Source organism: Erinaceus europaeus, chromosome 4 (assembly GCF_950295315.1).
Source record: "Erinaceus europaeus chromosome 4, mEriEur2.1, whole genome shotgun sequence".
NCBI lineage: Eukaryota > Metazoa > Chordata > Mammalia > Eulipotyphla > Erinaceidae > Erinaceus > Erinaceus europaeus.
The window spans coordinates 92,259,494-92,282,900 of NC_080165.1; the positions used below are offsets into that span (position 1 = coordinate 92,259,494).

Here is a 23,407-nt window from a genome sequence, read left to right on the forward strand (position 1 = left end):
TTTCTTGCAGCCTTTAGGATTCTCTCATTATTCTTGCTTCATTTCATTGTAGCTATGATGTGTCTTGTTGTCTTTAGGTCTGGGTTGATTCTGTTTGGGACTCCCTGGGCCTCTTGAATCTTAATGTCCTTTCTGTTGTTTAGGTCTGGAAATGTTTCTTCTACTATTTCCTCTAGGATGTTTACTTCCTCTTTCTCTCTTCTTCCTCTGTTAGGCCAGTTATAGGAATGTTACTTCTTTTGAGATAATCCCATATGTCTCTGTTTTTTTCAGTGTCTCTCAATTTCTTTTTGAGCTCTTTTACCTCTTTCTTAGTTTTGTCTAGCTCATCCTCTGTTGGGATAATTCTGTTTTCTGGCTCTATTCATCTGCTTCCCTTCCCTCAGCCTCCTACTTCAGTTCAGTTATAGTACCAGCTAGTTGTGTTAATTAGCCTTTTAGCTCAGCTATTACAGCTTTCAGTTCTCTAATTACCTCGAGGTAGCTAGTATTTTCCTTGAGAGTATCATCTGTTGTTTCTTTATTTCTGATAGCTCTTTTCTCCATAGTAGTTTTAATTTCTGTGATTATTTGGCTTCTTATTGCTTGCATACTTTTCTTATCTATGGTTACTTCTGACTGATTTGGAGTTACTTCTGGGCTCCTGTTGTGGCTCATTGTGGTAGCAGTTTTATTTGCTCTTGATTTAACCATTTTTTATTGATATGGTTTTTATTTTTCTGTTCTGTTGTTCTTCAGTTGTTGTGTTTTGAGTACAAGGCACACTAATACTAAAGTTTTTTCACAAATGCAGTCACAAACCTCAGAAATTACAACAATAGCAAATGAAGCAAGGATTGATGTGGTTCAACCAATACCAATTGGCCAAACAACACCTCCAGTCCAAGAAAAAACAACAACAACAACAACAAACAAAACCAAAAGAAAGAGAAAGGATAAAAGGCAAAGCAAGAATAGACGATTATGCTAATTTACTGTCCACTATAAATTCTAGGGATAGCAAGAGGAGAAAGGCAAGTAGAAAAGACACACACACACACACACACACAGAGAGAGAGAGAGAGAGAGAGAGAGAGAGAGAGAGACTACTCTGAGTTAGATTTCTTCCAGAAAATAATTCCCAAACAAATGCCAGTGAATTCAGATAGCAAAAGAAGGAGGAAAAAAAAAAGAACAGTGAAAGGAAAGAGATTTAAAAAAAAAAATTAGCTAGGAGGAGAGAAAAAGGAGGGTGGAGGGGAGAGGGATAGAGAAACAAGTTCTTTCCACAATGCATAGGATACCCGGTCACCCTCTTTTTGGGGCTCACACCAGGTTTTGTCTCCGAGTCACCATCTTGGTTCTGCCTTCTTCTCTTTTTCTTTAGTTTAAATAATACATTGGCTTTTCTTATTGAAAACAACTATGCAAAATATAAAAGATCCCTTTAGCTTTTTCTTTTTGCTTTCCCGTGAATAATAACTACTATTCTCTGTTAGGATTATGTTGTTTCTTTCTGATGTGTATATTTATTAATATGATGGAAAAATTTTCAAAGTATTAATTGAGTAGTTTATATAAGGATTTCATCAACCATGAAAACAGACTTAGTGATTATAAAGTTTATTGAGAGGTCAAAATTCCTACTCAGTAGGCTCACTGTAGAGCTCTTATATACTGTGATAATATTTCTCAACTAAACATGAAAATATGTTCTAAATATTCATATGTCCTTAAAAAGTTTCTGATATATCTTGGATATATAAGAGTTAAAAGAATTCTGCATCCTTTTTTTTTTTACTGGGTGTATTCATGGTTTACAGTACATACAGTTGTACATTTATACAATTTCTGTTTATTTATTTTTTATTTTTTGTTATTGGATAGAGACAGAGAGAATTTGAGAGAGAAGGGGGAGATAGAAAGGAAGATAGACAGAGAGACACCTGCCGACCTGTGTCGCCATCTGTGAAATGACTCCCCTACAGGTGTGGAGCCGGGGCCTGAACCAGGATCCTAACCAGTCCTTGCACTTTGCGCCACATGTGCTTAACCCACTGTGCTATTGCCCTACTCCCTCTGGTTTTTTTGTTTGTTTGTTTTTATTTTTTTGCAAAACACTCTTACTAGGTCCTACTTCACCGTCATGCACCAGGACCTGAAAACCGTCTTCCATTCCACCCCAAGTCCTTTATTTTGGTGTAATACACCAAACCCAGTCTAAGTTCTGCTTTGTATTTACATTTATGTTCTTATTTCAACATTTTTCCGTGACTGAGATCATGGCTTATCTCACTTTAAGCTTCCTTCAAGCTTCATCCCAGATGATGTGATCTTTTTCACAGTTAAGCAGTATTTGTGTATGTATATCACAACTTTCTTAGCCACTCAGCTGTTGTTAAACACCTAGGTTGCTTTCAGGTTTTGACTATTACAAATTCTGCTGCTATGAACATAGGTATACAAAGATATTTTGGATGGGTGTGTTTGGTTCCTTAGGATATATCCCCAAAGCAAGAATTGCAGGGTCAAAGGGTAGGTCTATTTCTGGCCATCTGAGAACTCTCTAGACTGCTCTCCACAGGGGTTGGGCCAAATTGCATCCTTACCACCTGCATCCATTTTAAGTACTATGTAGTATTCTAGTATATAATATTCTATTATTGAGTTTACTGATGAAAACTTAAGTTTTATCTCTTTCACCCAGTTGCTATTTTCTCAAACAATACGATGGCACAGTTGTTATCTACTCCTTAAATAGGAGAATTTCTCCAGGTCAATTAATGACCAAAGTGGGGTCCATACCCTACCTACTTCTGAAATTTCCCAGTTGCTTCTCAAAATCTGAATTCTTTCCCTTCAAGGAACATGATATCACTATTTTTTCCTTTTTTTTTCTTTTTCATTTTATTTGGAACTTAATGGTTTACAGCACAATTGTCAAGACAGTGACTCCATTTCTCCACTCTGCATCAGAAGTGTTTGCAATACACTCACATTCTCAACCATTTCATTTTCTTAAAAATATTTATTTAGTTAATGTGAGAATGTTGAACTATATACTCAGGCATATATAGTTCTGGGGCTTAAATAATGACCTCACACATGCAGTCCTATAATCTTCAGTAGCTGTTACCATTTTACACATTCTTAGGGAGTCTGGGAAGTTAGTGAAAGCTTGAGTAAATTCACAAGACCATGTATTTGATTCTAAATTTGCTAAAGATAGCACCAACAAAGGAAAGTATAAGTTAATTTAATAGACACTGATGAGAAGTCTTATCAAATCAAACTTAATTCTTGTGCTTTAGAAAACACACAATGCAAGCCACACTGTGGCACATCTTGGTAAAACACACATTCCCATGCACAAGGACCCAGGTTCAAGCTGCTGGTCCCCACCTGCAGGGGGGAAATGTCAATAGTGATGAAGCAATGCTGCAAGTATCTCTCTTTCTCTTTCTTACATTTATTTATTTATGGATATAGATTGAGAGAGGAGGGGGGATAGTGAGGGAGAGAGACAGAGAGACACCTGCAGCCCTGCTTCACCACTTATGAAGCCTTTCCCCTGCAGGTGGGGTCCAGGGCCTTGAACTTGGATCCTTGTGCACTGCAATGTATGCACTCAACCAGGTGCACCACTGCCTGGCCCCTTTCTCTCTGCTTCTCTATCTCTCCCTTCCTTCTTGATTTCTCTCAGTCTCTATCCAAAAAAATACATAAATAAATAAGAGAAATTTTGAAAACCAAAGTATTAAGTAAAAACAAATCATGAAATTTAAGAATATCCCTAGTTAAGGAAACAAAATCAGTGCCATAACTTATTAATACAAAACTAAAACTTGTACTTTGAGTCTGAATGAACCATGCTATTAAATGTATAAAAACAAGTGCATTGCCACTACAAGTGTGAGTTCTTCCTCTCTCCATTATTAAAGGCAGTTCCAGTTTGATATATGCCACTCTGCTCTCTACCAAATGATGAACTCCTAGAATGCCCAGGCTGTCCAAGGCTTCCAAGACCATCAGGTCACAGGGGTGAATGATAGAAGCACTATCCATTTTATAGGGTTAATGTCACAGAGCAGAGCATACATTTCCAGGACAGCAGAGCAATGAATGAGATAGGAAGGTATAAGGGAGGAATAGATAAATTAAACACAGAAATTATGGAGTCAGTGTTACACAATCACAAGTCTCTATGCACATTTGAGGGATTGAGGCGGGGGGAACTTTCAACAAATTGTTTCATAGAAACACTTAAAGTAAAATAAAGCAGGTCTTTAAAACAAGATTTTTGAAGATGTTTTCCTATGCCCTGGTTTTATTTTTTTTTAAGTGTGAAAATTATGCAGTCTCCCTCTGAATGGGACACGGAGCTATTTATATGCCTTGCTTAAGGGCAAAGCTAATAATCACAGTGTGTCAAATTCATTTGCTTTCCACCAGAAGGGAAAATGTTTACATGGCAGTATCAAGAGGATTCTGCAAGAATATCAAGAGGATTTATTCCAAAGGCTCTTCAGTCTCTAAAGCAAAAAAGCATTTAGTCAATGTTAGTTCCTCTAGAAGAACAAAAAAAGTTAATCTAGATATAGAAATCAGTCATCTTATGTTGATAGAATTTTTTTTAATTTGATAGGAAATTCACAGGAAACATGGTAGAAATGTGAAAGAGTATCTGTAAACTATTATGAGTCCAGAATAAAACATGAATGCCTGCACTATTCTTATTTTGGGGGGCAGCTGGTAATTCAGTGAACAAGAAAAAATATAATAAAGGATACAACTGATAGAAAGGGAAAGCTATTATTGACAAATCTATATTTCCAAATGAAATATTATTAACCAAGAGAGATTAGCAATGAAAGTGGTATGGTATTGTCATAGCAATATTATTTAGAAATAAATAAGATATATGTGAATGAATAAAAACAAGAGTCTAGAAAAAAATAATAACTTATAAATGTGAGAATGCACCTGGTGGTTCAGATGACATTTCCAAACAGGGGAAAAAAACTAAACTTTAGTAAGTAAAATTAGGAACAGCTGTCTACTCATATGTAAAAAGTCCCTGCTATAAACTCAAACCATGCCAGATATGTTAAGCTCATATGCATAGAAAAAAACTAAAGAACAATTTTGGGAATCTATTTTTGTGTTTTTTTTCTTATCTATAAAAGATCCACGATAAAAGAGATAATATCTACTGTTCATTAAGGAAAATTGTGTTTACATAAAGATTTTTACATAAAAACCAGCTAGAGGCATTGGTATACCTAGTACATGTCACCATATACAAGGACCCGTGTTAAAGCCACTGGTCCCCATCTGCAACAGGGAACCTTCATAAATGGAGAGGCAGTGCTGAAGGTGTCTCTTTTTCTTCTCCCTCTCCCATCCTATCGATTTCTCTCTGTTTTTATCAAAAATAAAGAAAACAGTGAGATTCAGAATCAGTGGAATTGTGCAGGTGCTGCACCCCATGTGTAACCCTGATCCCAATAAAAAAGAAGAATATTAAAAACCATTTTAACAAAACTGTGAAATATATAGTAGAATACTACTCAGCTATTGAAAATGAAACCATCTGCTTTTTCCATCTTGGATGGAATGTGAAGGAGTCATGTAAAGGGGGAAGATGAATACCATCTGATCTTACTAACAGTTGGAACTCAAGAAACAAGGTGGGAAAGGCAAAGCATGGGGTAAAACTTGGACTAGACACTGCCCCCTGTAGCAAGTTTAGGACATGTAGGGGTAGGGAGTGGAGCTGAGAAGTCATTGAAGACTCAGTGCATAATGGTATTGGAGGAACTAAGCTGGTGGTTGGATCGGTGTGTAGACATAAATCATGGAGGGATGAGAAATTGTGCCCATGTGGCGAAAAATGGTCTGTAAATCATTATTTCTATAATAATGCATGCAAAGTGAACAAAAACTTCTATTATCAAAGACATCCTAAGGCAAGAATACATGAAAGTATTCTAGGTCTCACTCACTATTAATCAGAAAACGATATTGATTTAAAAATACCCCTTTTGGACACATACTAAAGATATATGTGTTATATGTTCTTTATGCCTTAGTATCTCTTTTTCTATTTTTCTTTTCTTTATTTTTCTTTCTTTCTCTGCTAGTGCTTTCTCTGCTAGTCTCTGTGCCTGCACTATTCTACTACATGTGGTGGACTCATTTTTCTTTTTCTTTTATCCACATAGAGGGTGAGAAACAAGAAGGGGTTGAGATAAAGAGAGGCATCACTGAACCATTCCACAACTTTTGGAGGTTCCTCTTACAAGGTATTCCTGTGTGGAGTCAGTGATTCAAACCCATGTCCTCATGAATGGTAAAGTAAGTACTTCACAGGGTGAGCCATCTCCTAGCCCCACTATTTTTTTTTGATTGATTTAATAATTATTGGAAAACCATAGAATAAGAGTGGTACAATTTCACACATAACCACCACTAGCATGCCATATCCCATCCCCTCCTTTAGAAACTTTCTTATTCTTCATTCCTTTAGGAGTATAGAACCAAGGTCATTATGGGATGCAGACGGTGGAAGGTCTGGCTTCTGTAATGGCTTCCCCACTGAACACAGGCATTGACAGGTCAATCTATACTCCCAGCCTGTCTCTCTCTTTTCCTAGTGGGGTGGGGCTCTGGAAAGGTAGGGTTCCAGGACACATTGGTGATGTTTTCTGCCCAAAGACAGTTTGTTAGTTATCATGGTAGTAACTGCAACTTGAGGACTGAAAAGCATTAAGATCTAAAGCAGAACAAATAGTTTACTAATCAGGAACCTAAAGGTAAGAATATAGCAGATGAGATTTGGCATCTCCATTTTTGAAAACGCTAGAAGTCTATTTTAGGTATATTCCAAGGGGCCTATGACTACCAATTTTTTCCTGAGCCTAACAGCTAACATGCAAATGTGCTACAGGTATTGTCTGGGAAGATGGTGCCAGAGTAGGAAGTAGGACTAGAATGCTGGATCAGGAGAGAGAGTATCTCCCAAATATGGAGAAAAGTATATAAATACTGTCACTGTAAACCCCATCAATTTGATCTGGTGCCCATAGTCAGCACAGGAGCCTGTGTAACCTCTGCATTCCTATTTGTCTGAGCCCACATTCTGTGGTGATAGCTAGGAACATTCTAGACTGTACTCATTTCAGGACTCGTATTCCTGGAGTGGCAGAGTATATTGACCCATATAACCCATATTTAACTCACAAGTATTTAGTTAAATTGTTATAATTTCATCAGTATACATAAACAGTGCTTTAGACACCTGTACATTTTCTGCAGGTGTGTATATAGTTATGGGTCTTGTACATATTCATTCACTTCCATCTCTTTGGGGATATATATATCAGTATAAGGCATTCAATGTGGGGCCTATAGATACCTTGGATAAAAATAATAAATAATTAAATTTCATCTGGGGCCCTTGTCAGGGAATCATGGGATTCCCACACAGACATGATGGGCCTAGACCTCTAGCAGATCGCTCTCACCACTGTCACTGATCATCTCCATCAGGAACAACATAATAGACCCCTCTGTGGGCCCGTATCAGACCTGGCCCTCAATGTGAATCAACAATGGTAGGGACTGTTCCATTCTCTGAAGGGAGGTGGGATAGCATAATCTGCCTATCACCTGAGGAAGATGGTTCTGAAATTGGTGCATCCTGGAATGTCACTAGCCATGACCATATATTTGAATTCAAGAAGAAAATATATTATTTTGATACCTCTAATAAAAACCTCTGCACATTGAACATATGTAAATTATTATAATTTACAAAATCTCTTTTAGAAGTTGTGAAAGTTTCTGAAGTATATTAGCATGGAAAATTATGGAAATGATGACAATATGACAAAAATCTTTGCAGAAAAATATTTTATATTTGTATAGACTAAAAAGCATTTTATGAATTTAACTGCATATAACATAAATAGGTTTGCTCAGAAATTAAAATTTTTAATATAACATTAAAGTGTAGTAGAGATAATTTACTCAGTATTTATTAGCCAGGCACTCTATCCTAAACAATTATTCATTTTTGAAGATATGTACTAATCTACATAATTTTCTCCTTGTTTATTTATTTTTCTCACTGGGACTTCACTGCTCTTGGCCAGTGTTTTCAGGTAGAAAAAGACACAAAGAAGGAGAGAGATAGGGAGGAGAGAGAGAAAGAGAGAGAGATAAGGAGGCACTAGAGCACTGAAGTTTCCCTTACTGCAGTGAAAGTTTAAACCTGCGCTTCTTATATGGCAAAGTAGGCATCCTCCTTAGTGAACTATCTTCTGGCCCTTAAATTTACAAAATGCAGGCATCTCATTTCTGTGAAATGTAATAAAGTTTCGACATTTCTTCCCCAGATAAAATGAGCAATTGAAAGCTCAAGAAAAACAAGTGACTTTTAAGAAAAGTAGCCTCATATTTTGGGGGATGTATTGAATTTTTTATTTTGAAATAGAGATAAGATAATATATTTTCAAAAAAGAAATATGAGGATAAAAACTTACTTAATACAATATTTCCTTTATGTATCTGTGACTAAGTAATCTTAGGGATGAATCATGTATTCCATACTTCTTTAAACTTGGGATCAAAGTATCAGAGTATATTTTTCTGTTCTGTGATTTTCCTTAAACCAAAATAGTAATCCATATAATAAATTTTGTGTCTAATAAGGCCTCAACACTGTCTGAAATATATAAAATAATTAATTACACCACCTCATAGTTACCAGTTTATTCATTTTTACATATCTACTATTGATTGTTGATATTTAAGAGGAATTTTATCTCCAAGTATCAAGTTCATAAAGATGTATTAGTGATGTACAGAAATAATAGAATTAAATGTATAAATCCCACCTGTAGTTTGACATCTGTCCTCAAATTTTTCAAAGTTATGACCCTTCATTTTCATTTCTTCTGGTTGCTGGAAAGTCTTGGATTATCTTTGACACTCCAACCATCTATGCAAAGAAAACACTATGGATTTTGTTTTAAATGGCAACACTGATGACGATGGGAGTGCTGCTATCTCTCCAAGATCCTTGTTTTACTTCCTTTTGGGTGTATGCCTAGAAGTGGGATTATTGGATCATATTTAAGTCTATTTTTAATATTTTCAGAAACCTCCATACTGTTTCCCATAGTGGCTGCACAAATTTACATTGATATTAACAGTTTTCTAGGGATTTCTTTCTTTCTTTCTTTCTTTCTTTCTTTCTTTCTTTCTTTCTTTAATTTTTTTATTTATAAAAAGGAAACATTGAGTAAACCATAGGATAAGAGGGGTACAACTTCACACAATTCCCACCACCAGAACTTTGTATCCCATCCCGTCCCCTGATAGCTTTCCTATTCTTTAATCCTCTGGGAGTATGGGCCTAAGATCACTGTGGTATGTAGAAGGTTGAAGGTCTGGCTTCTGTAATTGCTTCTCTCTGAACATGGGTGTTGGCAGGTCAATCCATACTCCCAGCCTGCCTTTTTCTTTCCCTAGTGGGGAAGGGCTCTGGGGAAGCAGAGCTCCAGGACACATTGGTGGGGTTGTCTGTCCAAGGAATTCTGGTTGTCATCATGCTAGCATCTGGCTGAAAAGAGAGTTAACATACAAAGCCAAACAAATTGTTGACCAGTCATGTGCCTAAAGGCTGGGATAGTGCAGATGAAGAGTTGGGTGGGTCCTCCATTTTGTAGATAGCTAGTAGACATATTTTAGTTATATTACAAAGGGCATGTGGCTGTAGTAGTGTTTTTTTTTTCCCCCCTGAGCCTGAAATCTGTTAAGCAGGTGAATTATTTTCTGAGGAAATGATATCATGGCTGTCAGAAGGACCAGAAAGCTGTCACAGGGAAGAGAGTAGCTCCCAAATATGGGAAAGGGGTGTAAATATTGTTGATTGTAAACCCCATTGATTTGATGTGATCTGGGGCCCATATTCAGCTTAGGAGCTTATGTGACCTCTGCATCCCTGTAGATCTGAGCTCACACTCTGTGGTCATAAGTAGGAATGTTCCAAGCTGCCCCAATATCAGGACCCAACTTCCTCAGATGCAGCATAGAGCACATTGTCCAGCCTCCCTTTGGAGAACAAAACATTGTTGATCTAACTGAAGGGCAAGATCACATGGGGGCCCACAGTGGGGTCTACTGTGTTGTCCTTTAAAGAAATGACTGGTAACAATGGAGAGAGGGATTTATTTGAGGTCTAGGCCCATCATGTCTGCCCAAGAATCCCAGGACTCCCCGACCAGTGCCCCAGCTGATGGGGTGGCTTGACAGTGACCAAAAAGTCATTGATAGAGTATGCCAGTCTCTTGCCCTTACTCAGTCCCTGCAGTCCCTGCTTTGATGAGGTTAGCTTTGGTGTGAATGAGAGAACTGTAATAGGAAGTAGGTGATGAAGGTATCTAGTCTAAGTAGACACTATTTCATTATGAACTTTATACTGACTCACTACATACTATTGTGTATTTTTGCTTTCAGGTATATATTTTGCCCTAATTTATGGATACAGGTGAACATATGCTCTATCTTATGGGACCTGGTCTATATCTAGGTTTTGGAACTTTGTTAGGAAGTAAACCTTCTGGAATGGAATTAGAGAATACTATAAAAGTAAAGGTCTCACCCGAGTAATGAGGGTGAAGGGTTGACATTCCATTCCTGATGTCTCTGGATGTAGTCTGAAGTGAAGCATGCTGAGGTGATACTCCTTGGGTTGTTGATTATGTTGGAATTGGTGGATGCAATATCCTAACAAAGGAATATTTCAAAGTTAATCTAATTGCCAAATAATGTGGTTATAGCAATAACTATCTATTGTCTTCTTAAACCCTAAGACAGCAGGAACCTCCCACTTCCTCTTTAGAGGCCATATTTCCCCCAATCCTGGAACCTCTAAGGTGGGGTTCATTTTCCCAGATTTCTTTTTTCAATTCTTGCCAACACTTGTTACATCAAACATAAACTGCTTTTGTCAAAAGTCATCCAAAATGGGCCAAGTTGTTAAATTATTGTGATTTTGATATGGCTTTCCCTAATGATTAGTGATAATAAGCACCTTTTAATTAGTGATAATAAGCACCCATTGACCATTTTTGAATGTCTTTGTAGAAATGTCAGTTGTTGCTAGAACTGGTGACAGGTATCTGGTGGGGTGGGGAACAGTGTGATAGTAATCAAAGAGAACACTAGTCAACAAAGTGTTGGACATAGGTTATACTCTATTATATATACTTAAGAGTTCACTAACAGAGTAGACCTTATGTTAGCTATTTTTATCACAAAATAATAAATAACTAGGGCTGGAAAAATCTTTTCAAGGAGATAAATAGATTTACAGCACAGATTATGCTGATGGTTTCACAGGTAAATAGCCCCAAATTCAGATAGCTTTATATATTAAATATGCATTTTTACTTGTAAATTATACATCAATATTATTTTAATATTAAATATACTTAAGTATAAATATGTGGAATTATTACATTATATCATTTACTAAATATGAGATTATTTCTGTGTGGTCTATGCATAAACCTACTCTTATTTTGTCCAAGTCAGTTGTCATAAATGTCACTTTTCTAATATCTTGTTTTCATTGCTACAAAATAAATCTTCATGAAATTCTAAGCTTCATATAGAAAAAGATCTATATGCATGTATAAATATAGGTATACAGAATTATTTTTATTTATTTATTGGATAGAGACAGCCAGAAATTGAGAGGGAAGGGGGTGATAGGGAGAGAGACAGAGAGACACCTACAATACTGCTTTACCACTAGAAAATATTTCCCTTTGCAGGTGGGGACTGAGGGCTTTTACCCAGGTCCTTGTGCACTATAACATGTGTGTTCAGCCAGGTGTGCCACCACCTGGCTCCATACAGAATTTTTTATTTGGTTGCATTTATTAGGTTTTCCATATTTGACCATTACCTAGTTGATTTCATTAATATATACTTAATAACTAATTAATTTTTTGTCTTCTCCAGGACTTCACTTTTCAAGACTGAGTTTTTCAGTTAGAAAGATTAAAAAGAGAGGAAGATAACATAGCATAGAAACTTTCCCTAGTATGCTGGGGCCAAGCTCTAACCTGGGCCATATATGTGATAAGATAGGCATCCTATCAAAGTGAGCTCTCTTGCTGGCCTCATAGCTTAATTCCAATTTAGAAGGAGGAGAAAGGAGGAGGAAGAGGTGGAGGAGGAGGAAGAGAAGTAGAAGAAGGAGAAGAAGGAGACTATGACCTTGTTGATCATACTGAATTTATTTCACTAGTAGGGCCACAACAACAAAATAACATCATTTCAAGATTAAACAAATAAAATAAAGAATGTCTGGAATGAGAAAGGCAGGGATTCATTTCCATTTTTATTGAAAACAGCAGCACCTTCTGGTATTTTCCTTTCAGAATTTGGGATTCAGTGGATTCATGTGATACACTTGGTAATTTTACTTAAAGACTTCCCTATTAAATAGATTCAAAATATTTTTCAAGAACAGATGGTATAGACTTGAGGAAGAGATAAACACTGTATGTTAAATATTTTATTGATCAATTAAAATATCATAATTTAAAATGTTGATTCTACTACAGAAATTATGTATGTCATATATGACTGGGAAAGACACGGAGAATATATATGGGAATAGAATGAGAATATATTATTTATTCTAGAAGTCCAATGCACTATTTAAGGACAAAATTGGATTGTTCACAGAAATGTTTTCCTTATTCCTGTACCTTCATCCTTTCCTATTCATTTGCCTACTCATTTTGTTTTCTGTTCAAGGAGTTAGGAATTTGACTTTCATTATTGCATCATATGCCCTTGGGTACTTTGAAAGCTGCCTCTTTTAAGACCAGTTGGGAAAAAGAAAAATGACAAGGCAGTATAAAGACACCACCTGTGTGGATCATGTAAAAGTTGAGCTATAAAGTTAGTAGCTCTTGGAAAAGAATGAAATTGTGTACAAAATATAGCCTTATCTTTTAACATTTCCTTGCTCTGCTTTTTGTATGATAGTGCACTCTGAATACTTTCATCTTCTTGACACTAATTTTTTCTTTTTTCTTTCTTCTTTATTTTTATTTAACAGGACAGAGAGAAACTGAGAAGGAAGGGGAGATAGAGAGGGAGAGAGAAAGATAGACACCTGCAGACCTACTTCACAGCTCATAAAGTGTCTTCTCTGCAGGCAGGGAATAGGGACTCAAACTCAAATCCTTATGCATGGTCACATGATGTTATATGCACTTAACCCAGTGTGCCAATTCCTGGCATCCAGTCTTTTTTTTTTTTTTCTGAGAGAGAGAGAGAGAGAGAGAGAGAGAGAGAGAGAGAGAGAGGGAGAGAGAGAGAGAGAAAGAGTGGATGAAACAGACTATGGCGTAGAAGCCTCCTTCTGTGACATGGGGGCCAGATTGAAATCTGGGTTATACACATGGCAAAACAGCATATTACCCACTGTTTTGTGAGCCCATTTTTCAGTCGTTTTAACTTTTCATCTATGCAAATGTTCGTATATACTATTTATGTATGAGAATCTCACTATTTAGGAAGTGATTTTTTAAATGTACTAGTCTTCCTGATAAATTGTGATAGAATATTTTTAAAAACATTCTAAGATTTATCAGAAGTTAAACAATACTACAAAGGAAAGAAGCCACACCAGTCACTGTTTTAGCAACTTAGTCACTTTAGAGCTAAAACTATTCATTTTTTCTTTTGAAAGAAGAAAGATAGATCATTGATGATGATTCAAGTAACTTTAAAACTACTTTTTCTGATACTTTTCATATTCATGAGAAAGTATTGAAGTCCAGACTGAATGTCAAAAAAAAAAAAAAACCACACCATTAATTATGGAAGATATAGGAAAATAACAAGCCTACAAATAGTACAAATAGTTCTTGTATGTCCTGCTTTGCCTTCACATGCAATCACTCTCTCTCAGAATTCTGAATTATATCCAGAGTTAATGTAGACTATGTTTTTGACAATAGCACGGTTGTAATGGAAGCTGTCTTTACCACCTAAGTTATGGGATAAATACCACATAGCAGTTTTCTACTTGCCCTAAATTATGTGTGTTCATGTGACCCCCATCATTATTCCCAGGAACTGTGCCCTTTGCCCTTGATCTCATTTCTATAGGCTTTAAACAAGTGTCAGACTCTTGGAATGCTACACAATAGTGACCTTGACTCCCTGAAATTATGGATAAAAAATGAATTTAAATTTAGTGTTGAAATTATGTAGAAAGCTTTATAACTATATTGTCTGATTATTCCTGACACAAAAGAGACATAGCCCTTTGTCAGAACCATCTGCCTTTTGGCTTGGTTCATTTCTTTCTGATCTTGAGGGTGGATAATGCATTTATAGAATACTTAAGTCTTTTTGTTGTGATTATTTTGCTTCTGCATTGGTGTATGGGGCATTTGAGATGATTTATCCTTGCTGTTAATTCTACAGATATTACTTCTAAGACTTCAGTCTTGTAATTATCAAACTACAACCATTTTAGGAAAGACAAATAACAAAAACACTGCCAAATATGTTATAATAAAGATGCTAGAATGTTACTGTTTGATGAATGTACATGTGGAAAGAGGGTATAATTCGGAACCAAAAGGCACCACCCCATGGCTGGTCCTAAGTTCCTTTGGGGGGGGGGAACAGTCTTTAATTACATCTGGCACTCATTAATTCTTTTTGGAGTATCTTTCCAGATCTGTTCTCCCATCAGCCTCCCATTGAGCAACAGAAATTCCAGATGGTTCCCTCCATATGCCAGTGTTCATTCTCACAAGTAGGATAGATTGGTCACTGACAGAGTAAGATGATCCAATAACCTTAGTCAAGTCAAGGCAATATGAAAAATATTATAACACAGATAATTTAGAAGTTATTTATCACAAATGGTTTTTAATGGGTTGTGTAAGTGTTTCTGAGTGATTAGTCTACAATAGCTTGGGTGATTCATGGGGGAAAATGTTACTTCCAGGAGTATTTGGCATACTGATATTAAGTGTCCGTGCTGGACCAGAGAGAAATCCTTAATAAACTATTATTATAACTGTGTGTCAGTTTGGATCTGAGGCAACTTTAGTGTCATTTTTTTTACTTGTTTCACTTCTAGTGATAACTTTAATATCCATTATGTGATGCAAGGAGAATTCATTTCTAACAATCTTTATTGGGTATGTGACTGTTTCATTTTAGCAGAGTTTTATTGTAATAGACTCAGTGGTATACATTCCAAAATGAAAATGGGAAAAAAGGTAGGGTCAGCCATATACAATAAAGAAAGTATATTAACCATATCACACTGAAATCCTCATTTATCATCTTAACCTGATGCTAGAAGTATGTCTTACCTTTGAATTCACACTACACAATTAGATTTAAGACATCTTGAAGAATAACAGGAATACAGAAGAGAAGCTAGGTAGACACATTCAAGGAATTTGAAAGTAAACAAACGTTGAAAATAATGAGTAGTGGTTCTATTCTTGTCTCCATCTCATGTACATTGTCTGACAGTGGTTACCTTTTGCATGTTAGTTGTGCATATGTACATGTGCATATGTGTGTATTCACTGTTTTGTTATTAATTTTGGAGTACTAGTTATTACTAGATTGTGTTAGGTGCTCATCAAGTAAAAGTGAGGATTTCAACTGTGGTCTCTGTTTTCACACAAAATATTAGCTTGTCAGAAAAGTCATGATGCATTGCTTGTATATTTTTCTGTGCAAAGATGCATTGTGACCCTTTCAACAGCCCAGTGTAATACTTGTGTAATAGCTAGGAACTATATTACTAGATTTAGAGTGTATAAGTCAATTAAAAGAAATATAAGAGAAATACACGATGCAGACAAATTGCATGCCTACAACCATACGTGGAGAACTGCTGTTCTATCATCCAATTCAGAGAAGGAGTGAATACATGCAGGATAATTTATGGAATAGGTGTAGAGACATCATATATTAATTGTAATCAGATTTCACTGACCACAACTAGTCGCTTCAGTGGGATCTGGCAGTTGTAGTCAGGCTATGAGTACAGGGGGAAAAGGAATATGGTTGTTTTAAACTCTCCTAGTCTCTGTCACAAGAGAGGTAGCTATCTTATAGTTCAGAAAATAGGCAGAACCTAAAAATGCCAACTTATGAGAAGTTAATTTAGGGGAAGGTCCTTAAAAACAACAGGATGCATTGTTTTCTAGAAGAAGAGATGAAATTATGTTAATAACACAATTCCTAAAAATCTTTACATGTATCAGTGATTATGGTACTTAGTCTTTAAGTAAAAGTATTTATTTATTTGATTTGTGTTGAATTATGATTAAGCTCCAGAAAGTAACATTTAATATATTTTTGCATTTATGAAATATTTACTGTTTTAAATAAGAATTTCATTTATGTATAATCTTATTGCTGTTTTCACAAGAAATCTATAAATATTTCATCTGAAGTTGTATGAAATCTGATTCTTATATGAGATGAATAACAATTATTTCTCATTTCTCATCAAAGTTCTCATAATCTCTATAAGCATTACAAACTACTTAACAACAGTGAATATTTTGGTTATATCTAGAATTTATATTGAGATACAGTTCTTTCCATGGTGAGGATTGATAATAACTTGCAATATTACAGAAGCAATTTAGACCCATTAACTCATTGCAATGAACTTTCACTAAAATCCTATGGATTAAGTAAGTATAATTATTTCACATGTGAGATGATCAGAATATAGAAGTTATTGGCTTACATTGCTAGTAAGTAGCAGAGCTAGGATTCATTTCCAAATAGTTTGACTTCAAAAGCTAAATTCATATCTTTGGTACTCCACATTTCCCAGAAACTAGAATCATAGTAAAGGAATAAGAACAAAAGGTGAAGAGTTCACTAGTCTATTAGTATTGAAGTAGACTTAAGGTTCCTGTTTTGGCTATTAACCTTACCTTCTGACCATAAGATACCTTTAGGGTGTATTAGACAATTGCAGTATTTTTTTAAATTTTCTAATTTTTAATATTTATTTATCCCTCTTGTTGTCCTTGTTGCTTTATCGTTGTAGTTATTATTGATGCCATCGTTGTTGGATAGGTCAGAGAGAAATACAGACAGGAGGGGAAGACAGAAAGGGGGAGAGAAAGATAGACACCTGCAGACCTGCTTCACTGCCTGTGAAGCAACTCCCCTGCAGGTGGAGATCCGGGGGCTCGAACCAGGATCCTTATACAGGTCCTTGCGCTTTGCGCCATCTGCGCTTAATCCAATGTGCTACCGCCCAACTCCCCCGAAAATTATAGTTTTGATTAATCATATATTCCCACACTCCCAGTCACACACCTCTTTTAAGGCCTAGCCTTTGGCAAACTATTTCTCATTTTTCTGGTATATATTTTGCCACAGGTAGTAATGTAAGCAATTCCCTAATTGCCTAATAAGATCCAACATAAATTAGTAGAGTAGAAGAGACATTACTTGGTTATATGTTTGAACTTTTTTTTTTTCTTTTGTAGATAGGACTGTCCTTGTGGATACAACTCTTCCATTCCTCAAAGGCCTTTATGTGATGGGAACCTTAGAATTTCCTGTGGACCAAAGCAACGTTCTGAGTGTGGCTTGCATGGTCATTGCTGGTGGGGAGCTTAGAGTTGGTAAGTAAAGGATATAGAGTTGGCAGCTTATGGAGGAATTAAACTCTTTAACAAACACCTGGAAAAACAGTGGTATCATCATGCAGGTTAATTACTGGTACTAGGTATGGAAAAGACTAGAAGTGAGTTTATTAATAAAATTTCTCCTGGGAAAGTTTAGGGTGCAAAGGTAATGTGTACTAGCCAGTTGCTCATGTCTACCCACTGTCATTAAACCAGTTTGTGTTTAATGTCCTTATACTATTGGTTTCAGGGTCACAGATGAATTTTACCTAGTTAATTTTCTCAGAATTTACCTCTTTAAAATGTGGCTTTCTCTTTCAAAAAAGTTTACAGGATTTTATATCCCTTTATGAAGTAGCTGACGTAAATAAAATGTCAACCACTGTCTTAAGGTAATTCTATGGGGAAACAGACCTGAAAGCAAACCTGATAATAGGGCAGATAACTGATATGAACAGATAATGAAGGGGAAAAGGAGTGAAGGAGAGAAAGAGGAAAAGTAAATGCAATGGGGTTATAACTTCTCATAGGCAGTTTACCCTGTCCACTCCCAAATCCATGAGCTCTTTCGTATTTCCATGCTATATTTATTATATTGTTAATGCTATCATTATAAAGTAGCAGAGGAAGCAGGGAATCAACAGTTGCTAGGAGATTTAAGTTTCTCTAGATGAGAATTAAGACATGTTATTAAGGTCCAGAAGTCTAAATATAAACTAGGTCTGACATATTGGCTTATTTTGATTAAAATGAAACATTTTTATTTATTTATTTATTTATTTTTTAAGGTAGATTTATTTATTTATTTATTTATTTATTTAAATTTTTTGTTTAAGAAAGGATTAATTAACAAAACCATAGGGTAGGAGGGGTACAATTCCATACAATTCCCACCACTCAATCTCCATTTCCCATCCCCTCCCCTGATAGCTTTCCCGTTCTCTATCCCTCTGGGAGCATGGACCCAGGGTCATTGAGGGTTGCAGAAGGTAGAAGGTCTGGCTTCTGTAATTGCTTCCCCGCTGGACATGGGCGTTGACTGGTCGTCCCATACTCCCAGTCTGCCTCTCTCTTTCCCTAGTAGGGTGGGTCTCTGGGGAAGCTGAGCTCCAGGACACCTTGGTGGGGTCTTCAGTCTAGGGAAGCCTGGCCAGCATCCTGATGACATCTGGAACCTGGTGACTGAAAAGAGAGTTAACATACGAAGCCAAACAAATTGTTGAGCAATCATGGACCCAAAACTTGGCATACTGGAGAGGAAATGTTAGGCGGGTACTCACTGCAAACTCTAGTGCACTTCTGCTTTCAGGCATGTATTTTGCAGTAGTTTATGGATACATGTGAACATATGCTCTGTCTCACAGAAACTGGTGTATATCTAGGTTTTGGGACTTTGTTAGAAAGTGAACCACCTGAGATGAAATTAGAGTATACTATGAAAGGAAAGGTCTCACACGAGTAATGAAGTTGAAGGGTTGTCATTCCACACATGAAGTCTCTGGACACAGTCTGAAGTGAAACATGTTGAGGTGGCAATCCTTGTGTTGGTTAGGTTGTGATCGGCAGATGCAATATTATTTGATATGGAATGGGATAGGCATACAGGAAAGTGGGCCCTATCCAAGGGTTCCAGGACTGGGGGAAGTAGAGGCTCTATAGTGGAGATGTGAGGTTCCTGCTGTCTTAGGGTTCAAAAAGACAATCGATATTTAATGTTATCATCACATTGTTTGGTAATTGGGTTAACTTTGAAAGTCCTTTTGTTAGGGTTTGCTGTACAGTACCCAGTATCTTGTATATAGCTGTGCTCTTGGTTGCTTCTGATCTACTTGGTCTAGGCTTTTGAGAGAGTCTGCATATCAATTACACAGCCTATATATTGAAAAGATTCAGTTTGTGTTTTGAAGAACTTTGAGACGTACAATTAATTTTCCCCCTCTCATATTAATTAACTAGTGATTTATATGACTACATTTTACTAGGAGTGTACATAAACACCATTCCCACCACCAAAAGACTGTGACCCATCCCTCCCACCCACTCCCACCCCCCACTGGCCCAGGAAGCTGCATGCCTACTCCTCACCACAGAGTTTTTACTTTGGTGCCCTACTTACAATTTGGTCAGGTCCTGCTTTTAGTTTCCCTTTCAGATCTTCTTAGTCAACTTCTGTTGATGAGTGGGATCATCCCCTACTCATCTTTATCTTTCTGACTTAGCTCACTTAGCATAATTCCTTCTAGCTCTGTCCAAGATGGGTCAGCGAAGGTGGGTTCATTGTTCTTGAAAGCTGCATAGTATTCCATTGCGTATATATACCACAGCTTTCTCAGCCACTCATCTGTTGTTGGGCACCTGGGTTGCTTCCAGATTTTAGCTATTATGAATTGTGCTACTATGAACATAGGAGTACATACCTCTTTTTGGTTGGGTGTTATGGAGTCCTTGGGGTATAACCCCAGGAGAGGAATTACTGGATCATATGGAAGGTGCATGTCTAGCCTTCTGAGAGTTTTCCAGACTGCTCTCCACAGAGGCTGGACCAATTTACATTCCCACCAGCAATGTAAAAGGGTTCCTCTGTCCCCACAACCACTCCAGCATTTGTTGCTACTGTCCTTTTTGATGTATGCCATTCTTACAGGAGTGAGGTGGTATCTTAGTGTTGTCTAAGAAATTTGCATTTCTCTGACAATCAGTGACCTAGAGCAGTTTTTCATATGTTTGTTAGCCTTTTGGATCTCCTCTGTAGTGAATGTGTTGTTCATATCCTCTGCCCATTTTTGGATGGGGTCATTTGCTTTTTTGTTGCTAAGTTTGCTGAGCTCTTTATATATTTTGGTGATTAGTTTCTTGTCTGATGTATGGCATGTGAAGATCTTCTTCCATTCTGTGAGGGGTCTCTTTGTTTGTTTAATAGTTTCTTTGGATGTGCAGAAGCTTTTCAATTTGATGTAGTCCCATTGGTTTGTTTCTGCTTTAGTCTTCCTTGCAATTGGGTTTGATTTATCAAAGATGTCCTTGAGGTGTATGTGGGAAAGTGTTTTACCAATGTTTTCCTCTAAGTATTTGATTATTTCTGGTCTGACATCTAGGTCTTTGATCCATTTGGAGTTGATTTTTGTTTCTGGTGAGATAAAGTGGTTCAATTTCATTCTTCTGCATGTTACAACCCAGTTTTCCCAGCACCATTTATTGAAGAGAGCCTCCTTCTTCCATTTAATCCTTTGGGCCCCCTTATCAAAGATTAGATGTCCATATGTGTGGGGATTTATTTATGGGCTTTCAAATCTGTTCCACTTTTTTGTGTGCCTATTTTTGTTCCAGGACCATGCTGTTTTGATGATGATGGCTTTATAATATAGTTTAAGGTCTGGGAGTGTGATGCCTCCATTTCTGTTTCTTTTCCTTAAGATGGTTTTGGCAATTCTAGGTGTTTTCAGGTTCCAGATAAATGATCATAGTGTTTGTTCTATTCTCTTAAAGAAGCTTGGTGGAACTTTGATGGGTATTGCATTAAATTTGTATATGGCTCTGGGGAGAATATTCATTTTGATGATATTTATTCTTCCAATCCATGAGCATAGGATATCTTTCCATTTCTTGGTATCAGTTTCTATTTCCTTGAGTAGCGACTCATAGTTTTCAGCATACAAGTCTTTCACTTCTTTGGTCAACTTTATTCCTAGGTATTTGATTGATTTTGCTGAAACAGTAAATGGGAGTGATTTCTGGATGTCTTCTTCTTCTTCTTCAGATTTAGTGTTTGCATAAATAAATGCCACTGATTTTTGTACATTGATTTTGTAGCCTGATACCTTGCTCTATTTCTAATAACTTCCACTAGTTTTCTGCTGGATTCTTTAGGTTTTTCTATGTATACTGTCATATCATCTGCAAATAGTGAGAGCTTGACTTCTTCTCTTCCAATCTGTATTCCTTTGATTTCTTTCTCTTGCCTGATTGCTATGTCAAGAACTTCCAATACTATGTTGAAGAGTAATGGTGATAGTGGACAGCCCTGTCTAGTCCCTGATCTGAAGGGGATTGCTTTCAGCTTCTGTCCATTTAGTGTGATGTTGGCTGTAGGTTTGGTATATATAGACTCCACTATCTTGAGGAATTTCCCATCTATTCCCATTTTTTGTAGAGTTTTGAGCATGAATTGGTGTTGGATTTTGTCAAAGGCTTTCTCTGCATCTATTGAAATAATCATGTGGTTTTTGGCTTTGCTTTTATTGATGTGGTGAATGACATTGATTGACTTACGGATGTTGAACCAGCCTTGCATTCCTGGGATGAATCCCACTTGGTTGTTGTGAACAATCTTTTTGATATGTTGCTGTATCCGGTTGGCCAAGATCTTGTTTAATATTTTGGCATTTATGTTCATCAGAGATATTGGTCTGTAGTTTTCCTTTTTTGTTCTGTCCTTATCAGCTTTTGGTATCAGGGTGATGTTGGCTTCATAGAAGGTGGAAGGTAGTATTCCTGCTTCTTCAATCTTATGGAAAAGCTTAAGAAGTATGGGTACTAACTGTTTCCTGAAAGTTTTGTAGAATTCATTTGTGAAGCTATCTGTTCCAGGACTTTTGTTGTTGGGGTGGTTTTTAATAACAGTTTCAATTTTTTTGTCTGTGATTGGTGCATTTAAATTTTGTAGTTCTTCTTGGTTCGGTTTTGGAAGGGCATATGCTTCTAGGAATTGTTCCATTTCTTCCAGATTCTCTAGCTTGGTGGCATATAGATTTGAAAAGAAGGTGTATTCCAGTTTTTGGGGTGAAGGACTCTGAAAATATCCAAGAGGTCTAGTCTGTCAATCTCTTCATTCAGTTCTCTTGTATCTTTGTTGGTTCTCTGCTTTGTTGATCTGTCTATGTGTGAGAGTGGGGTATTGAAGTCTCCCACTATTATTGTATTACTATTGATGTATTTTTGAAATTCTTTCAGTAAGTGCTTGACGTATTTAGATGGTCCCGTATTGGGTGGATAGATGTTAATGATTGTTAAGTCTTCTTGGATGATTGATCCTCTAATCATTATGTAGTGTACTTGCCTATCTTTTATTACTTTATTTAATTTAAAATCTATCATGTCTGAGATGAGAATTGCTGTTCCTGCCCTTTTTTTGTTGTCCGTTAGCCTGTATGATAGTTTTCCATCCTTTCACTTTAAGTCTGTGTTTATCTTGTTGTGACAGATGGGATTCTTTCAAGCAGCATATGATTGGATTATGTTTTCTGATCCATCCCCCGATTCTGTGCCTTTTGATGAGTGAGTTTTAGCCATTGACATTTATTGATATTATTGATTTAATGTATTGTAGTGCCATTGTTCAAAAAAAATTTTTTTTGTTTGCTCTGATATATTGCCAGTATTATAGTGATGTTCTTGTTTATAATTGGTCTTTTAGAACCTCTTTCAGGCCAGTTTGGTGATGGTTGCCTCCTTTAACTGTTGTTTGTCTAAGAAGGTTTTGATCCCTCCATCTAGTTTGAATGAAAGTCTAGCAGGATATATTATCTTTGGTTGAAACCCTTTTAAAATGAAACATTTTTAAAGCCATTAGTTGGGACTGGCGATATAACTCTGCTGGGAAGGCACCTAGCCTGCTACATGGGTGACCCACATTTGAACCCAGTCCTCTTCACAATGGGGATGCCCCCAAACTGTGGTTTCTTTCCCTTTCATACTAT

At 36.7% G+C, this 23,407-nt stretch overlaps 1 protein-coding gene across 8 annotated transcripts in view; it reads left to right on the forward strand.

Annotated features, from left to right (window-relative positions):
- PKHD1 (PKHD1 ciliary IPT domain containing fibrocystin/polyductin) overlaps positions 1–23,407 on the forward strand; it is a 617,401-nt gene that overhangs the window by 391,279 nt on the left and 202,715 nt on the right. For all 8 annotated transcript variants that reach the window (XM_007516520.3, XM_060190048.1, XM_060190049.1 and 5 more), the window contains one exon: positions 17,571–17,708. In XM_007516520.3, coding sequence (XP_007516582.1) covers positions 17,571–17,708 — 138 coding nt within the window. The remainder of the gene's footprint in view (positions 1–17,570; positions 17,709–23,407) is intronic.